Source organism: Heptranchias perlo, chromosome 10 (assembly GCF_035084215.1).
Source record: "Heptranchias perlo isolate sHepPer1 chromosome 10, sHepPer1.hap1, whole genome shotgun sequence".
Taxonomy (NCBI): domain Eukaryota; kingdom Metazoa; phylum Chordata; class Chondrichthyes; order Hexanchiformes; family Hexanchidae; genus Heptranchias; species Heptranchias perlo.
The window spans coordinates 11,652,666-11,666,555 of NC_090334.1; the positions used below are offsets into that span (position 1 = coordinate 11,652,666).

General features: G+C 45.9%; 1 protein-coding gene across 4 annotated transcripts in view; it reads left to right on the forward strand.

Moving 5' to 3' along the window:
- Positions 1–7,470, forward strand: part of LOC137326285 (uncharacterized) — a 35,777-nt gene extending 28,307 nt beyond the window's left edge. For 2 of the 4 annotated variants that reach the window (XM_067991225.1, XM_067991227.1), the window contains 2 exons: positions 2,815–4,214; positions 7,015–7,470. In XM_067991225.1, the coding sequence (XP_067847326.1) occupies positions 2,815–3,350 (536 nt within the window). In that variant the 3' untranslated portion in view covers positions 3,351–4,214; positions 7,015–7,470. Of the gene's footprint in view, positions 1–2,814; positions 4,264–7,014 lie in introns of those variants that run through there. The other 2 variants (XM_067991229.1, XM_067991226.1) reach the window with 2 other exon arrangements.
- Positions 7,471–13,890: the final 6,420 nt, after the last annotated feature.

The following is a 13,890-nucleotide window of genomic DNA, read 5'->3' on the forward strand; positions in this document are numbered from 1 at the left end:
AGAATGGGTCAAGATGCAAGAGGACAATAATAAACATGCAGAATGTGCATGAAATTGGCAAATGAATTTCAACATAGATAAGTGTGAGGTAGTACATTTTGGTAGGAAGAATGAGGAGGATAATAAGAATCTAAATGGGATAGAGGTACAAAGGGATCTAGGGGTACAGATACACAAATCACTAAAAGTAGCGACGCAAGTTAATAAGGCCATAAAAAAAGGCAAATCAAGCACTGGAGTTCATTTCTAGAGAGAAAGAATTGAAAAGCAGAAAAGTTATGTTAAACTTGTAGAGACCCTTGGTTAGGCCACACTTGGAGTACTGTGCACAATTCTGGTCTCCATATTATAAGGATTAAATATTAAAAGGACATAGGCGCATTGGAGAGGATGCAAAAAAAATTCACAAGGATGATAACAGAACTGAGAGAATATACTTATCAGGAAAGGCTGAACGGACTGGGGCTCTTTTCTCTAGAAAAGAGAAGGCTGAGGGGTGACCTGATGGAGGTCTTTAAGATAATGGAAGGGTTTGATAGGGTAGATGTAGAGAAAATGTTTCCACTTATGGCAAAGTCCAAAACTAGAGGTCATAAATATAAAATAGTCACTAATGAATCCAATAGGGAGTTCAGGAGAAACAACTTTGCCCAGAGAGTGGTTAGAATGTGGAACGTGCTACCACAAGGAGTAGTTGAGGCAAATGGTATAGATACATTTTTAAGGGGAAGCTAGATAAACACATGAGGGAGAAAGGAATAGATGGTTATGCTGATAGGGTTAGATAAAGTAGGGAGGGAGGAGCATAAATGCCGGCATAGACCAGTTGGGTCGAATGGCCTGTTTCTGTGCTGTAGTTTCGATGTAATTCGATGGTTGTTCCCTGGCTTCAATTGTATCTGTGCTGCTCAGGCATGGTGGGGTTGCGCAGGGGTGTCACCAACCAGGTCTGCCGAGGGTATCCCTTGTCCCCCAGCAGCCAGCCTGCCACGTTCCTCCCGGGGTTGAATAGCGGAAAGATGGTAATGTGTCTGAGTGTAAAAGAACTGTGGCAGCTCCCTCACACAGACCTGCATGATGATGTTCCTGTGATCACTTGCTGTACATTGATAGAGTGGTATCCCTTTCTGTTGATGAACGTTACTGGTCATGTTCCGGTGCCCTGATGCCCATGTCAATCATGAGGGAAGCCAGCCACTGTTGCAAATCTCCGAGCTCTCTCCTGCTGACTGCTGAGGTCAGTGGGGAAGGTGATGTGCTGCTCGGCCCAGGCAAAGAATGCATCGGTCGCCTGCCTAATGCAACTGTGAACTGCAGCCTGGGAAATGGGGCTGATGCCCCCCCTGTCGCAAACTAAAAAGATCCAGCGATGTAAAAGTTCAGGGCTGTGGTGACTGAGAGCAGGCAGCAGGTCCTGTTGCAAGAGATTGCAGAGGTCTGCGACAGCCTGCATGGAAAAGTGTAGCCTCCTCCGACATTGTTCCTCAGATAGGTCCAAGAAGGTGACCCTTGACCTGTAGACCTTGTGTGCTGGGTATGGCCTCCTGCGTGCAGCCCCGCCTCACCTAGTGTATTCTGAGAGGCCCTGGTGGTGGTTGCTAAGGCTCCTCCTCTTCCAAGCCTTAGCTGACAACTAATCATGCAATTGAATAAATGTTGAAGATTATTCAAACTCACTGACTCCCTCTGCTCTTGGGTTCGACCCAATTGAGAATCAGATGTTCGTCGGTTTGAAACTTCCCAATTGAATATTGGATTGGACATCATTTGAACAAATAAATTATCTACATTGGGGTGCTTTTTGTATGATCAGCATACAGCAGGCTCCCTCTACACCAAGGAAATTATTATTATTTAACATACAATACATCCAACTTACTGTGACCAACACCACAGGAGGTAGGATCATACAGCACAGAAGGAGGCCATTCGGCCCTTCATAGGCCTGTGCTGGCTCTTTGAAACAGCTATCCAATTAGTCCCATGCCCCCGCTCTTTCCCCGTAGCCCTGCATTTTTTCCCCTTCAAGTATTTATCCAATTCTCTTTCAAAAGTTACTATTAAATCTGCTTCCACTGCCCTTTTAAGTAATGCAGATCATAACAACTCCACTAGTACAGGTTAAAGGAAGATGTACCTTGCATTTATAAAGTGCCTTAACACATTTCTCAGAGCATCCCAAAGTACATGCAATGATTTACTTTTTGCAGTGTTATGTGGGTGATTATGGCAGCCATTTTGCGCAAAGCAAGATGCCACAAACAGTTATTCTATTTTTAGTGGTATTGGTTGAGGGAGGAATGTTAGTCAAGACACTGGGAGAACCTACGAATAATGCATGGGAGGCCTTGTGCAAGAGGTGGAGAGAAGGTGAGGCATTCTGTATCCACAGGGGGGCAGGAGGCCCTCCAGACATGCTCAAGAGGTAGTGGGAGGAAGTAGCGGAGGAGGTAAATGACAGAAGCATAGCTCCAAGAACATGGATGCTATGCATGAAGAAGTTCAATGATTTAACATGAGTTGTCATGGTAACTGAGTCCAAGTTTCAAGTGGCATATCCTACCAACTGCACCACTAGCGTCATCCACTGCTCAATGCACTACACCCCTATCACCCATCTACCAACAATCTCTTTCAATCAGTACTCAACCCTTCAAATCATATGCATTATCTCACCCTCACACATTACCACTGTTGCAAGCCTCACACCCACAACTCACAGTCCACACACACTGGCAGCTATTCAACCATGACAGCCATATCAACCAAACATCTTGCAGGACACTCACTGACTCCCTTCCCTCTTCCTTGCAGGAGAAGGTGATGCAGAACAGGAGGCAGCAACGAAAACTGGAGGAGGACAAGCGCACCTGCACGTTTTAACCTCCATGGCCATCATGGGAAGGGCCATTGCTGAGGCCGTGGCCACTGGCAGTGCTGGAGGGATCGATGATGAGGGTCCCTGCATACCGAATGCTCCTTCTCTCTTCCCACTTCTCCCTTATCCCACAGTCTTTTCTGACTCACATGTTGCAGATGGTGTCAGCACGTGCTTCTTACTTTCTCCTCTCCCCTCACCACAACCCAACCTTTGTCCCTTTGTCATTTCAGATACCCAAGAACTGGAACCTGCCCAGTCAGAGGAGACGGAGGAAGAAGACAGTGATGATGAAGAGGCACCATCACGCCATCTTACACTCACAGCCACCAGCTCAGAGACTGACACTGTGCTTACTTCGGAGGCCAGGATAGAGGAGGGATCGGCACGTGATGAGACACCGGGCACAAGTGCACAGGAGCCGGGGCGGGAGGATTGGATACTGCTCCAGGAGGGCGAGGTCACACACTAGTTCTGTTGCAGAGGAGTCAGATGATGACTTCAATGGGCCAGGCTACAGAAGAAGGCTGAGGGACGTACACAACCAAATGCTTGGTGCACTGGAAAGCCTGCCAGAAAGCCTGCGCACAATGTCAAGGGGCATGGAGAGGAGTCCAGCTCCAGCTTGGCACAGGGATTTGCTCAGAGCTTGGAGCCCATCCTTTCCAACATGGAATGGGTGGTCACCTTCATCAGCACACTTGTGGAACCCACCATGATGCAGTGTCCGGTGACCGATGTAACAGCTTCCATCAAAGGTCTGACCGCTGCATCCTGGCTCTGGGTACCACTGTTGAAAGGGGCTTCCAAGGCATCACAGCATCCAGCATTCTATTCTCCAATAGAATCATCAGGGTCACCAGCAGTTCTGATGAAAGGTCTTCGACCTGAAACGTTAACTCTGTTTCTCTCTCCACAGATGCTGCCTGACTTGCTGAGCTTCTCTAGCATTTTCTGTTTTTATTTCAGGTCATCAGGATTGCAGAGGCGCTACCCCAAGAGGATGGCAGTGGATCCATGGAACACAAACCTGCTGTCCTCTCTCAGAATGACAGCATTCCCGCTCCCATCCCTGCCACTCCGCCAGTGCCCTTGCTGCTGCCTGTCAGCCAGCCGGCCCAGACTGCTGCAGCCCATGCCGAGGCGGTGAAGTCTGAAGCTGGGCCCTCTAGGCCCAGAGCTGCTTAAGGACGCCCTCCAAGGCCAGCTGCATACCCCTCAATTGAAGGTCATCAGCCTTCCACCTCTCATACTCCAGCCACTGCGAAAGCACCTTGTAGGAGCATTCGGAAAGGCAAAGGCACACGAAAGACAAGCACCAAGGGAATGCACAAGGGTGAATAGTCTCATTTTGTTTGAACCTTTTCTTGTGTTAATTTATAAATGTGGATTTGAATTTGCATTTGGTGGTGGTTTCTGTGGTGAGCTGAGGGAAAAAACCAATGTGTAATCATATGGAGGACGATTTGAAGGTCATGTGAGAGAGGAAAGGTAAGGAGTGTGGGACTATTGGTGAATGGGGAGGTGTCGTTGAGATTACTGGTATCGTTCATTAATAATCTGATCATGTAGAAAGGGCCTATCTCCCTTGTAGCTTCCCTTCCTCTTCCTCCACTTCCTCCTCCTCCTCCTCATGCTCCTCAGGTTCTCACCTGATAGGTGGTGGCAAGGGCTGTCCCTTCATAATGGCCAGGTTGTGCAGCATGCAGCATACCACGACAAATCTTGATACCCGCTCAGCTGAGTACTGCAGGGCTCCTCCAGAGCGGTCCAAGCAGCGGAACCGTTGCTTGAGGACGCCTATGGTGTGCTCTATGATGTTCCTTGTGGCAGCATGGCTCTCGTTGTAGGCCTGCTGTGTACGTGTGCATGGGTTCCTGACCGGAGTCATGAGCCATGTCATGAGGGGATAACCCTTGTCGCCCAGTAGCCAGCCTTTGACTTGCCTTGCTGGTTCAAATACAGGTAGAACAGAGGACTGCCGCAGAATGAACAAATCATGACTGCTGCCAGGATAGCGGGCATTGACCGCATGCTGAACTGCCTGTGGTCACCACTAGTTGCAAATTGAGGGAGTGGAATTTCTTTTTGTTCATCAATATGTCTGAATTCAGATGAGGAGCTTGCAAGGCAACGTGCGTGCAGTCAATGGCATCCTGCACCATGGGGAAGCCTGCAATGCAAGCAAACCCTTGTGCTCACTCGTCTTGTTTGTCTCTGGCAGGAGGTAATGAAATGAATGTGTCTCTCATTGTATAGAGAGCCTCAATGACCTCCCTTATACAGCAGTACATTGCAAACTGCGAGATGTTGCTTATATCTCCAGCAGCAGCCTAAAAGGAGCCAAAGCCATAAAAATTAAGAGCCACAGGCAATACTGTCCTTGCCCTGCTTTGAGGCTGCAGTTGTGGACAAATTTCAGTCGCGACCTATGTAGTGAACCGAAGATGTCTGATGCTTTGGTCATCGCTGAAGTTGAGATAAGAGAATTTCTCCCTGAAGAACCTCCACAGATATGGCCTCCAGCTGAATGCCCTGCTTCTCCTCCTCCTCCTCCTCCCTCTTCTAGCAGTTTGTCCTGCTCTGCGTGGCCTCTCTTCCTTCACAAAAAGTACAGCAAAACCAGCCAGACCACTCTCCCGGTAGAGTATTGAAACTTTATCCAAGTAGAGGAAAGCTCCAAAAACATGTAAAGTTGCACCAGCAGCCAGAAGAAAAAGTCCAGCAACTAACCTGTAAGTACTTCCTGATCCCTTTAAATAGCGCTGGTAGAGGGTCCTTCAACTGTGTGAGGTTAAGACAGGGCATTGGCTGGAGTGTGGAGTTCCAAAAAAGCAGCACTGCCTTCAATTCAGCGTTGCACACTGATCCGCATCATATTCTCCCTACTCTGCATGCTGGCGGCAGTCGTTAGGCGCACGCGTGCAAACCCCTTTACCAAGATGGCGTCCTGCGCACTTTCCGTTGGAACTGGCGCGCACATCTCGGACCCCATTTTTGGGACTTAGGTGTCTGTATAGTGCCTAAATACCAAACACTACACGGCCCAATTTCACCCCCCACATTTTATAAAAGATAGGTGAGATATCAGGTAATATAAGCATGGTCTATGTGGTCTCCTTGTCTAGTTTTCATAGAATAGAATCATAGAAAATTTACAGCACGGAAGGAGGCCATTCGGCCCATTGTGTCCGCGCCGGCTGAGAAACGAGCTACCCAGCCTAATCCCATTTTCGCGCATTTGGTCCGTAGCCCTGCAGGTCACAGCTCTTCAGGTGCACATCCAGGTATTTTTTAATGAGTTGATCGCCTAAGGAGGTCAGAAAGGAAATTTCCAGATTTTTTCCCCTAATTGGCCCTAGATTTTTATCTGTTCTTTCCTCTCCCAGAGGATTACATGGCTGCTGGTGGATAGGAGGGTGTCTATTCATGATGTTTCAGGCATCACGATTGTGTGGGGCAGGCGTGATGGACTAGATGGTCTTTACCTGCCTGTCATTTTTGTATGTTCGTATGTAAATACTGGAAATCTGAAATAAAAACAGAAATAGTTTGAAACTCACAGCAGATCAGTCAGCACCAGTAGAGAGAGAAGACAAGCTATGACATTTGGGATACATATAACAACAATTTGCATTTATATAGCACCTTTAATGTAGTAAAACAACCCAAGATGCTTCACACGAGTGTAATTAGACAAAAACTAATGACACCGAGCCAAAGGAGACATTAGGACAGGTGACCAAAAGCTTGGCCAAAGAACTAGATTTTAAGGAGTGTCTTAAAGGAGGAGAGAGAGATAAAGAGTCGGAGAGGTTTAGAGAGGGAATTCAGGAACTTAGGGCCTAGGCAGCTGAAGGCATGACCGCCAATGGTGAGGCAAAGGAAGTAGAAGATGCACAAGAGGCCAGAATTAGAGGAATGCCGAGATCGCGGAGGGTTGTAGGGTTAGAGGAGGTTACAGAGATAGGGAGGGGCAAGGCCATGGAGTGATTCGAACACAAGGATGAGAATGTTAAATAGAAGGCATTGCTGACCGGGAGCCAAGGTAGGTCAGCGAGCACAGGGGTGATGGGTGAATGGGACTAGTGAGTTAGGCATATCTGAAACATCATAACATTCTTTTCTCTTTACAGATGCTGACTGACTGACCTGCTGTTTCCTGTTTTTACTTTGGATTATACAATACTCTGCATGTAAAAATTGTAACCATTATAAAATTCAGTTAAACCCCTAATCAGTGATCAGCATATAAAACAAATACCTTCCATATGGAGAAAGAGTACTAACTGCAAACAATCTCAAGGCTCAATATGACCTATATTCTACAAACATGGAGCAGATACTATGATGATTGGAAAATTCCAGTGAATTGGATGCAGAAATACAATGAGTAAAAACCTATTTGCCTTTCACCATAACAGGCATCTCTTGGCATATTTATAGGGCTATGTTAAGGGTGGAGAATACATGGATTAACATTACAACAGTGACTACACTTCAAAAGTACTTCATTGACTGTAAAGCGCTTTAGGACTTCCTGAGGACGTGAAAGGCGCTATAGAAATGCAAGTCTTTCTTTTCTTTCATTATTAAAGGGTAAGGGTTAGGGCCTTTATAAAGTCATTATTGACATTCTACATGTTTCCCTAACACCATGCCAAGATTGTTTTAGCTACCCATTTTTGATGAATTAGTACTTAACATATATTAATTATGCAACTACCAGAGCACTCGATTATTGCAGCAACATTGCAGGAAGGTGCTATTGGCTCAGTGGTAGCACTCTCATCTCTGAGCCAGAAGGTCATGCGTTCAAGTCCCACTCCTGAGACTTCAGCATATAATCCAGGCTGACACTGCAATGCTGAGGGAGTGCTGCATTGTCAGAGATCTCCTGGTGTCCTGGCCAATATTTACCCCTCAACCAATACCATCAAAACAGATTAACTGGTCATTTAACTCATAGCTGTTTGTGGGACCTTGCTGTGCATGAATTGGCTGCTGTATTTGCCTGCATTACAATAGTGAGTACATTGGCTGTAAGAGAGCTTTTGGGATGTTCTGAGGATGTGAAAGGTGCCAAATAAATGCAACTTCTTCCAAACCCAGTCAGGGGGGTTTATGATCTAAAAGTGTGAAACAGATTTTAGATCCTTTTAAACCAAATTGAGTCAGGCTTGAACAGGTGGCTTCCCAACAGCTATACCTGAGGGTGGCTGCAGCGGGTGCCCCAGGAGCGGATTAAAATACCATTGAGGTTTGATGTACGTCAAGGGACCCTGATTTGCATTTATTAATGATGTTTGGCAAGAGCCTCATTCACCGCCAAAACCATACAGCACAGAAGGAGGCCATTCGGCCCGTCGCTCCTGTGCCAGTTCTTTGAAAGAGGTCTCCAATTAGTCCCACACCCCTGCTCTTTCCCCGTGGCCCTGCAGATTTTTCCACATCAAGTATTTGTCCAATTCTCTTTTGAAAGTTACTATTGAATCTGCTTCTGCCGCCCTTTTAGGCAGTGCATTCCAGACCATTACAACTTGCTGCTTAAAAAATTTTCTCATCTCGCCTCTGAATCTTTTGCTAATTATCTTAAATTTTACCCCCGAGCGGGAAATGCACCCGTTCTATTTTAACTGCTCCCCCGCTCCTTTCCTGCTGATCAAGCAGGAGTTAAAATCCCCCCTGATAATTCTATTCAAATGCTGTTGCTTACTTTTACATTCATCCTTGCACCTGATCACATTGAGTCCTCTAACTCAACTCTATTCTTAAAAGAGGGTTCTCTTTTTAAGCTTTGCTATGCACTCCCCCTCCTAGTATTCCTGCAGTGCACTTTTGAATTTTAAAGTGCCTAATTTCACCCTTCGCATTCAGTAGTTCATGCATAAGCCCCAAGGTGGTGTTCGTGATATTTCTGTTCCAACTTGCAGCATCTGCTGTGCATGCAGTCCAGAATCTCTGGCTGCTTTCAAGGCAGGATCCATTCATTCTAAAAACTTGTTAGTAGCTTCTATGGCACAGCACTCGTGCAATACAATAAGAGCGAGATTTAGTTTTGCCTGTCCAAAAGGACATCTACAATTCCACCCACTACCGGACTTGTTACATACGAATATATGAAAATGACAGACAGGAAAACACCAGCTGGTCCATCAAGCCAGCCCCACACCACGATGGCCAGACCATCATGACTAAACACTGAGGTTCTTTAAGCTAGGAATCATTCCTGTAGCTCCTCTCCGATTGCACTCCTCTACTGTCTTAACCCTTGCACAGATTTTGGTGTCATCTGCAAACTTACCGACCATATTCCCAACACCACTGTCCAGGTCATTAATAAAGACCGATCAGGCCCAGGACCGATCCCTGGGGGACACCACTAGTAATGTGCCTCCAGGCTGAACCACATCCTTCAACTACAACAAAGAGTTTGTTCTAGCAAAGAGCCGGCTTAGATACGATGGGCCGAATGGCTACCTTCTGCATTGTAAAATTTTATGCTTCTAAAGTTTACCTAAGCCAAAACACCAGCCATAGGTCAAAGGAGTTGATGCCTTTGTGCAAGATTTCTCTTTCAGGAAGAATCTAGCAGGGAGCAGCCCTTTGAGTTCCAGTTTGATCTGTCCGTTTGTGGACAGTTGAAAAAGAAAGGAGCCCCTAATGTAAAGGAGATCAGAGAGAGAAGGAGAATGCAAAATACTTTCTCTTCCCTATGTTTGAAACCTCACCCATCTTTATCCCCGAAATGTTATTCAAATTAGCATATATGAGGTTATTTATAATCTATTTTCACAATCTACAATGAAGATTCCAGCTGAGACCAGTAGATGGCGCTGAGAGCACAGTCAGCCATCTACGAAATCGAACAAAATGAAGAAAGAACTTGTATTTCTCTCGCAACTTTCATGACTTCAGGACGTCCCAAAGTGCTTTACAACCAACGAAGTACCTTTGAAGTGTAGTCACCGTTGTAACGTAGGAAACGCGACAGCCAATTTGCGCACAGCAAGCTCCCACAAACAGCAATGTGATAATGACCAAATAATCTGTTTTTTTAATGATGTTGGTTGAAGGATTAATATTGGCCAGGACACCGGGGAGAACTCCCCTGCAAGAGCATCCATTCCCTAACAGGAGGAAAGAGGAATGCTGGTGCTAGCATTGTGAGGGGAGACCAATTGCTGCTCTGTATGATACTATTGCTATTGATTGTCAAGTTGAACTAGCTGTAGTTGACCAGTAAGGTGGAGTGTTGTAGTTGGATAAAGTAATGGGCGAATCACCAATTGTGTGTACCTTCCCTTCCCATTTGTCCAGTGATGTTTAACCAAGGACCTAAACTGGGAAGGGTGAATTATTAATGCTAATCAATCACTGCTTTGCTCCTCCCTTCTCTCTCACTCACCCATGGTTTCTAGGCACTCAACCCTGTCTGTATCAATGGTTCATCCTGTATGTTGTGTGAATTTATTCTTAATTTATGACCTGATTTTTTTTTTACCAATATCTGCACAAAAATGATGGACTGAACTAATTCTTTCCTTGAACAAACAGTTCCTTGATTACGTTTACATTCAGCTGAAACTTTTTTTTTGGCACAAGAATGATGAAACATATTAATCAGCAAGTAGCTATGATTTTGTGTCTTTTTGTGTATCTTGCTGAAAATTTTGCAAACCTTTAACGTCATGCATTTCGTAAGGGCATTGTTTTATTACTTATATGTATGTCTACCACATATCCTGGGGACCAAGAACAGCTGTTTGTTTCCATTTGCCATGAGTGTTTCTGTCAGATTGTCAATAACAATTGAGATTTTTCTACATTTCCTCAAACCAAATCACTTGCAAGCTGTTTGCTGTTAGAAAGATGTGAATTGACTCATTGCATTGGAAATTCAAATGACACCATTGAAATTTCTGCTTTGAGGATCAGAGTTTGATGTTCAATGTTTATGGCAGACAAATGGTTTCGCCATTCATCGTCAGATCTGTCTGGACCACATACTATTGGATCCTGCTCTCCTCTGCCAAAACAGCTCACTATTCCAGGATCATCCTGGAATGCAAAGATAACCCCCGGCTTCTCTTCACTATAAACCGTCTTCTTAAACCCCTCTCCCCTGCCCCCTCCACCCTCACCTCCAAAGAAAAGTGTGAGGAGCTCATGGACGACTTTGTCACTAAGATTGAGACCATCCGTTCAGTTCCCTCTGCCGCTTCTCTCCCTTCCCCTAGCCCACCAAGCTAAACATCCCCTACGGTTCCCCCCTGCCCTAGTCCTGAACTCACATATTTCTCTAGTTTCTCTCCTATCTCCCCTCATGCCCTCTCCGAGCTCATCGTGACCATGAGACGCACCTCCTGCTCCCTCAACCCTATTCCCGCCAAACTGCTGACCACCCAACTTCCCTTCCTGGCCCCCATGTTAGCTGATATTGTTAACTGTTCCCTCTCCTCAGGTACTGTCCCCCTCCTCTTCAAATTTGCCGTCATCACCCCCTCCTCAAAAAACCCACCCATGACCCCTCTGTCCTTGCAAACTACCGCCTCATCTCCAACCTCCCTTTCCTCTTCAAAGTCGTCGCCTCCCAAATCCGTGCCCATCTTTCCCGCAACTCCATGTTTGAATCCCTGCAATCAGGTTTCCGCCCCTGCCACAGTTCTACTGAAACGGCCCTTATCAAAGTCACAAATTACATCCTATGTGACTGTGACCGTGATAAAATATCCCTCCACATCCATCTCGACCTGTCTGCAGCCTTTGACACGGCTGACTACACCATCCTCCTCCAACGCCCCTCCTCCATCGTCTAGTAGGGTGGGACTGCGCTCGCCTGGTTCCATTCTTATCTATCCAGTCGTAGCCAGAGAATCACCTGCAATGGCTTCTATTCCCGCTCCCGCACTGTTACTTCTGGAATCCTCCAAGGATCTATCCTTGTCCCCCTCCTATTTCTCATCTACGTGCTGCCCCTCGGCGACATCATCTGAAAACACAACGTCAGATTCCACATGTACGCTGACGACACCCAGCTCTACCTCACAACCACCTCTTTCTCTCTGTCTCTGATTTGTCACACTGCTTGTTCAACATCCAGTACTGGATGAGCAAACATTTCCTCCAGCTAAATATTGGGAAGACCGAAGCCATTGTCTTCGGTTCCCACCTCAAACTCGGTTCCCTAACCACTGACTCCATCCCTCTCCCTGGCCACTGTCTTAGGTGGAACCAGACTGTTCGCAACCTTGGTGTCCTATTTGATCCTGAGATGAGCTTCTGACCACATATCCTCTCCATCACTAAGACCGCCTACTTTCACTTCCGTAAAATTGTCCGTCTCCACCCCGTCTCAGCTCATTTGCTGCTGAAACCCTCATCCATGGCTTTGTTATCTCTAGACTCGACTATTCCAATGCTCTCCTGGCTGGCCTCCCATCATCCACCCTCCTTAAACCTGAGTTCATCCAAAACTCTGCTGCCCATATCCTAACTCACACCAAGTCCCGTTCTCCCATCACTGTGCTTGCTGACCTACGCTGGCTCCTGTTACAGGAATGACTCGATATTAAAATTATCATCCTTGTTTTGAAATCCCTCCATGGCTTCACCCCTCTGTAACCTCCTCCAGCCCTACAACCCTCCAAGACTTCTGCTCTCCACCAATTCTTGCCTCTTGCACATCCTCGATTTTAATCGCTCCACCATTGGCAGCCGTGTCTTCAGCTGCCTAAGCTCAAAGCTCTGGAATTCCCTCCCTAAACCTCTCCGCCTCTCTACCTCTCTCTCCTCCTTTAAGACGCTCCTTAAAACCTACCTCTTTGACCAAGCTTTTGGTCACCTGTCCTAATATCTCCTTATGTGGCTCGGTGTCAAATTTTGTTTGGTAATCGCTGCTGTGAAGCGCCTTCGGACGTTTTACTATGTTAAAGGCGCTATATAAAAGCAAGTTGTTGTTTTGTTTTGCCAACCTTCCTGCCCAGCTGGGGAGCAACTTTGCCAACCTCCTTCCCATCCTGCTTAACCCACCTGTCCAGTAAACCAACAATCAGCACCTGTCTCCACATTCCTAAACATTTCTCTGTCACCTCTAGACTCAACTATTCCACTGCATTCCTGTTGTCCTCCATTCTCCATGCTCCATAAACTTGAGTTAATTGAAAATTCTGCTTCCTGTATCCTATCTCACACCCATTCACCCACTACCCATGTCCTTCCTGCCCAAAATTGGCTCTTGATCTCCCAACACCTCAAATTTAGATTTCTCATCCTATGTTTCAATCCCTTCATGGCCTTTCCCTATCTCTGTAATCTCCTGCAGCCCTAAAACCCCTCCCCCTGAAATCTTTCTTCCTCTGACCCTGGCCTCTTGTGCATACCCCACCTCACCATTGGCAGCCATGCCTTTTATCGCATAGGCCCTACTCTCTAGAATTTCCTCCTTAAACCCCTCCACCTCCCCACCTCCCTCTCTTGGATTTGGACCCTCCGTAAAACTCACCTCTTTATCAAGCTTTTGATCATTCCTACCAATATCTCCTTTGGCTTGGCATCCATTTTTTCCTTATGCCTCTGTGAAGAACTTTAGGATGTTTTTCTACTTTAAAGGTGATATATAAATGCAAGTTGTTGTATGCTTCACTGTTATGTGTTTGTTATATCAGTCTTCCTGTCAGAATTGAGTCATTGGATCGAAGTTTCCACTTTATTGTTGAATAATTATTTTTTTTACATTCAGAAAAACACTGAAATTTATTCTTTGAGTTAGAAATTGCAGTCAATCACTTTGAGTTTGCATTATTTATGCAAATGGTTTATTTATAAGTTTTGTTTTAATCAAACAGATGATTGCACATACTGAATTGATAATAAGAATAACTCCTTTAAAACCTCCGCTTTTGCGAGTGGAGTTTGCTGTCAGTAAGTTTACTCTCTCTGTGCTTTACTGCTCTTTGATTGTGCTGAATGAACATTTGTATCAGATTGCTGATTAGAGAGACGCTCAAACA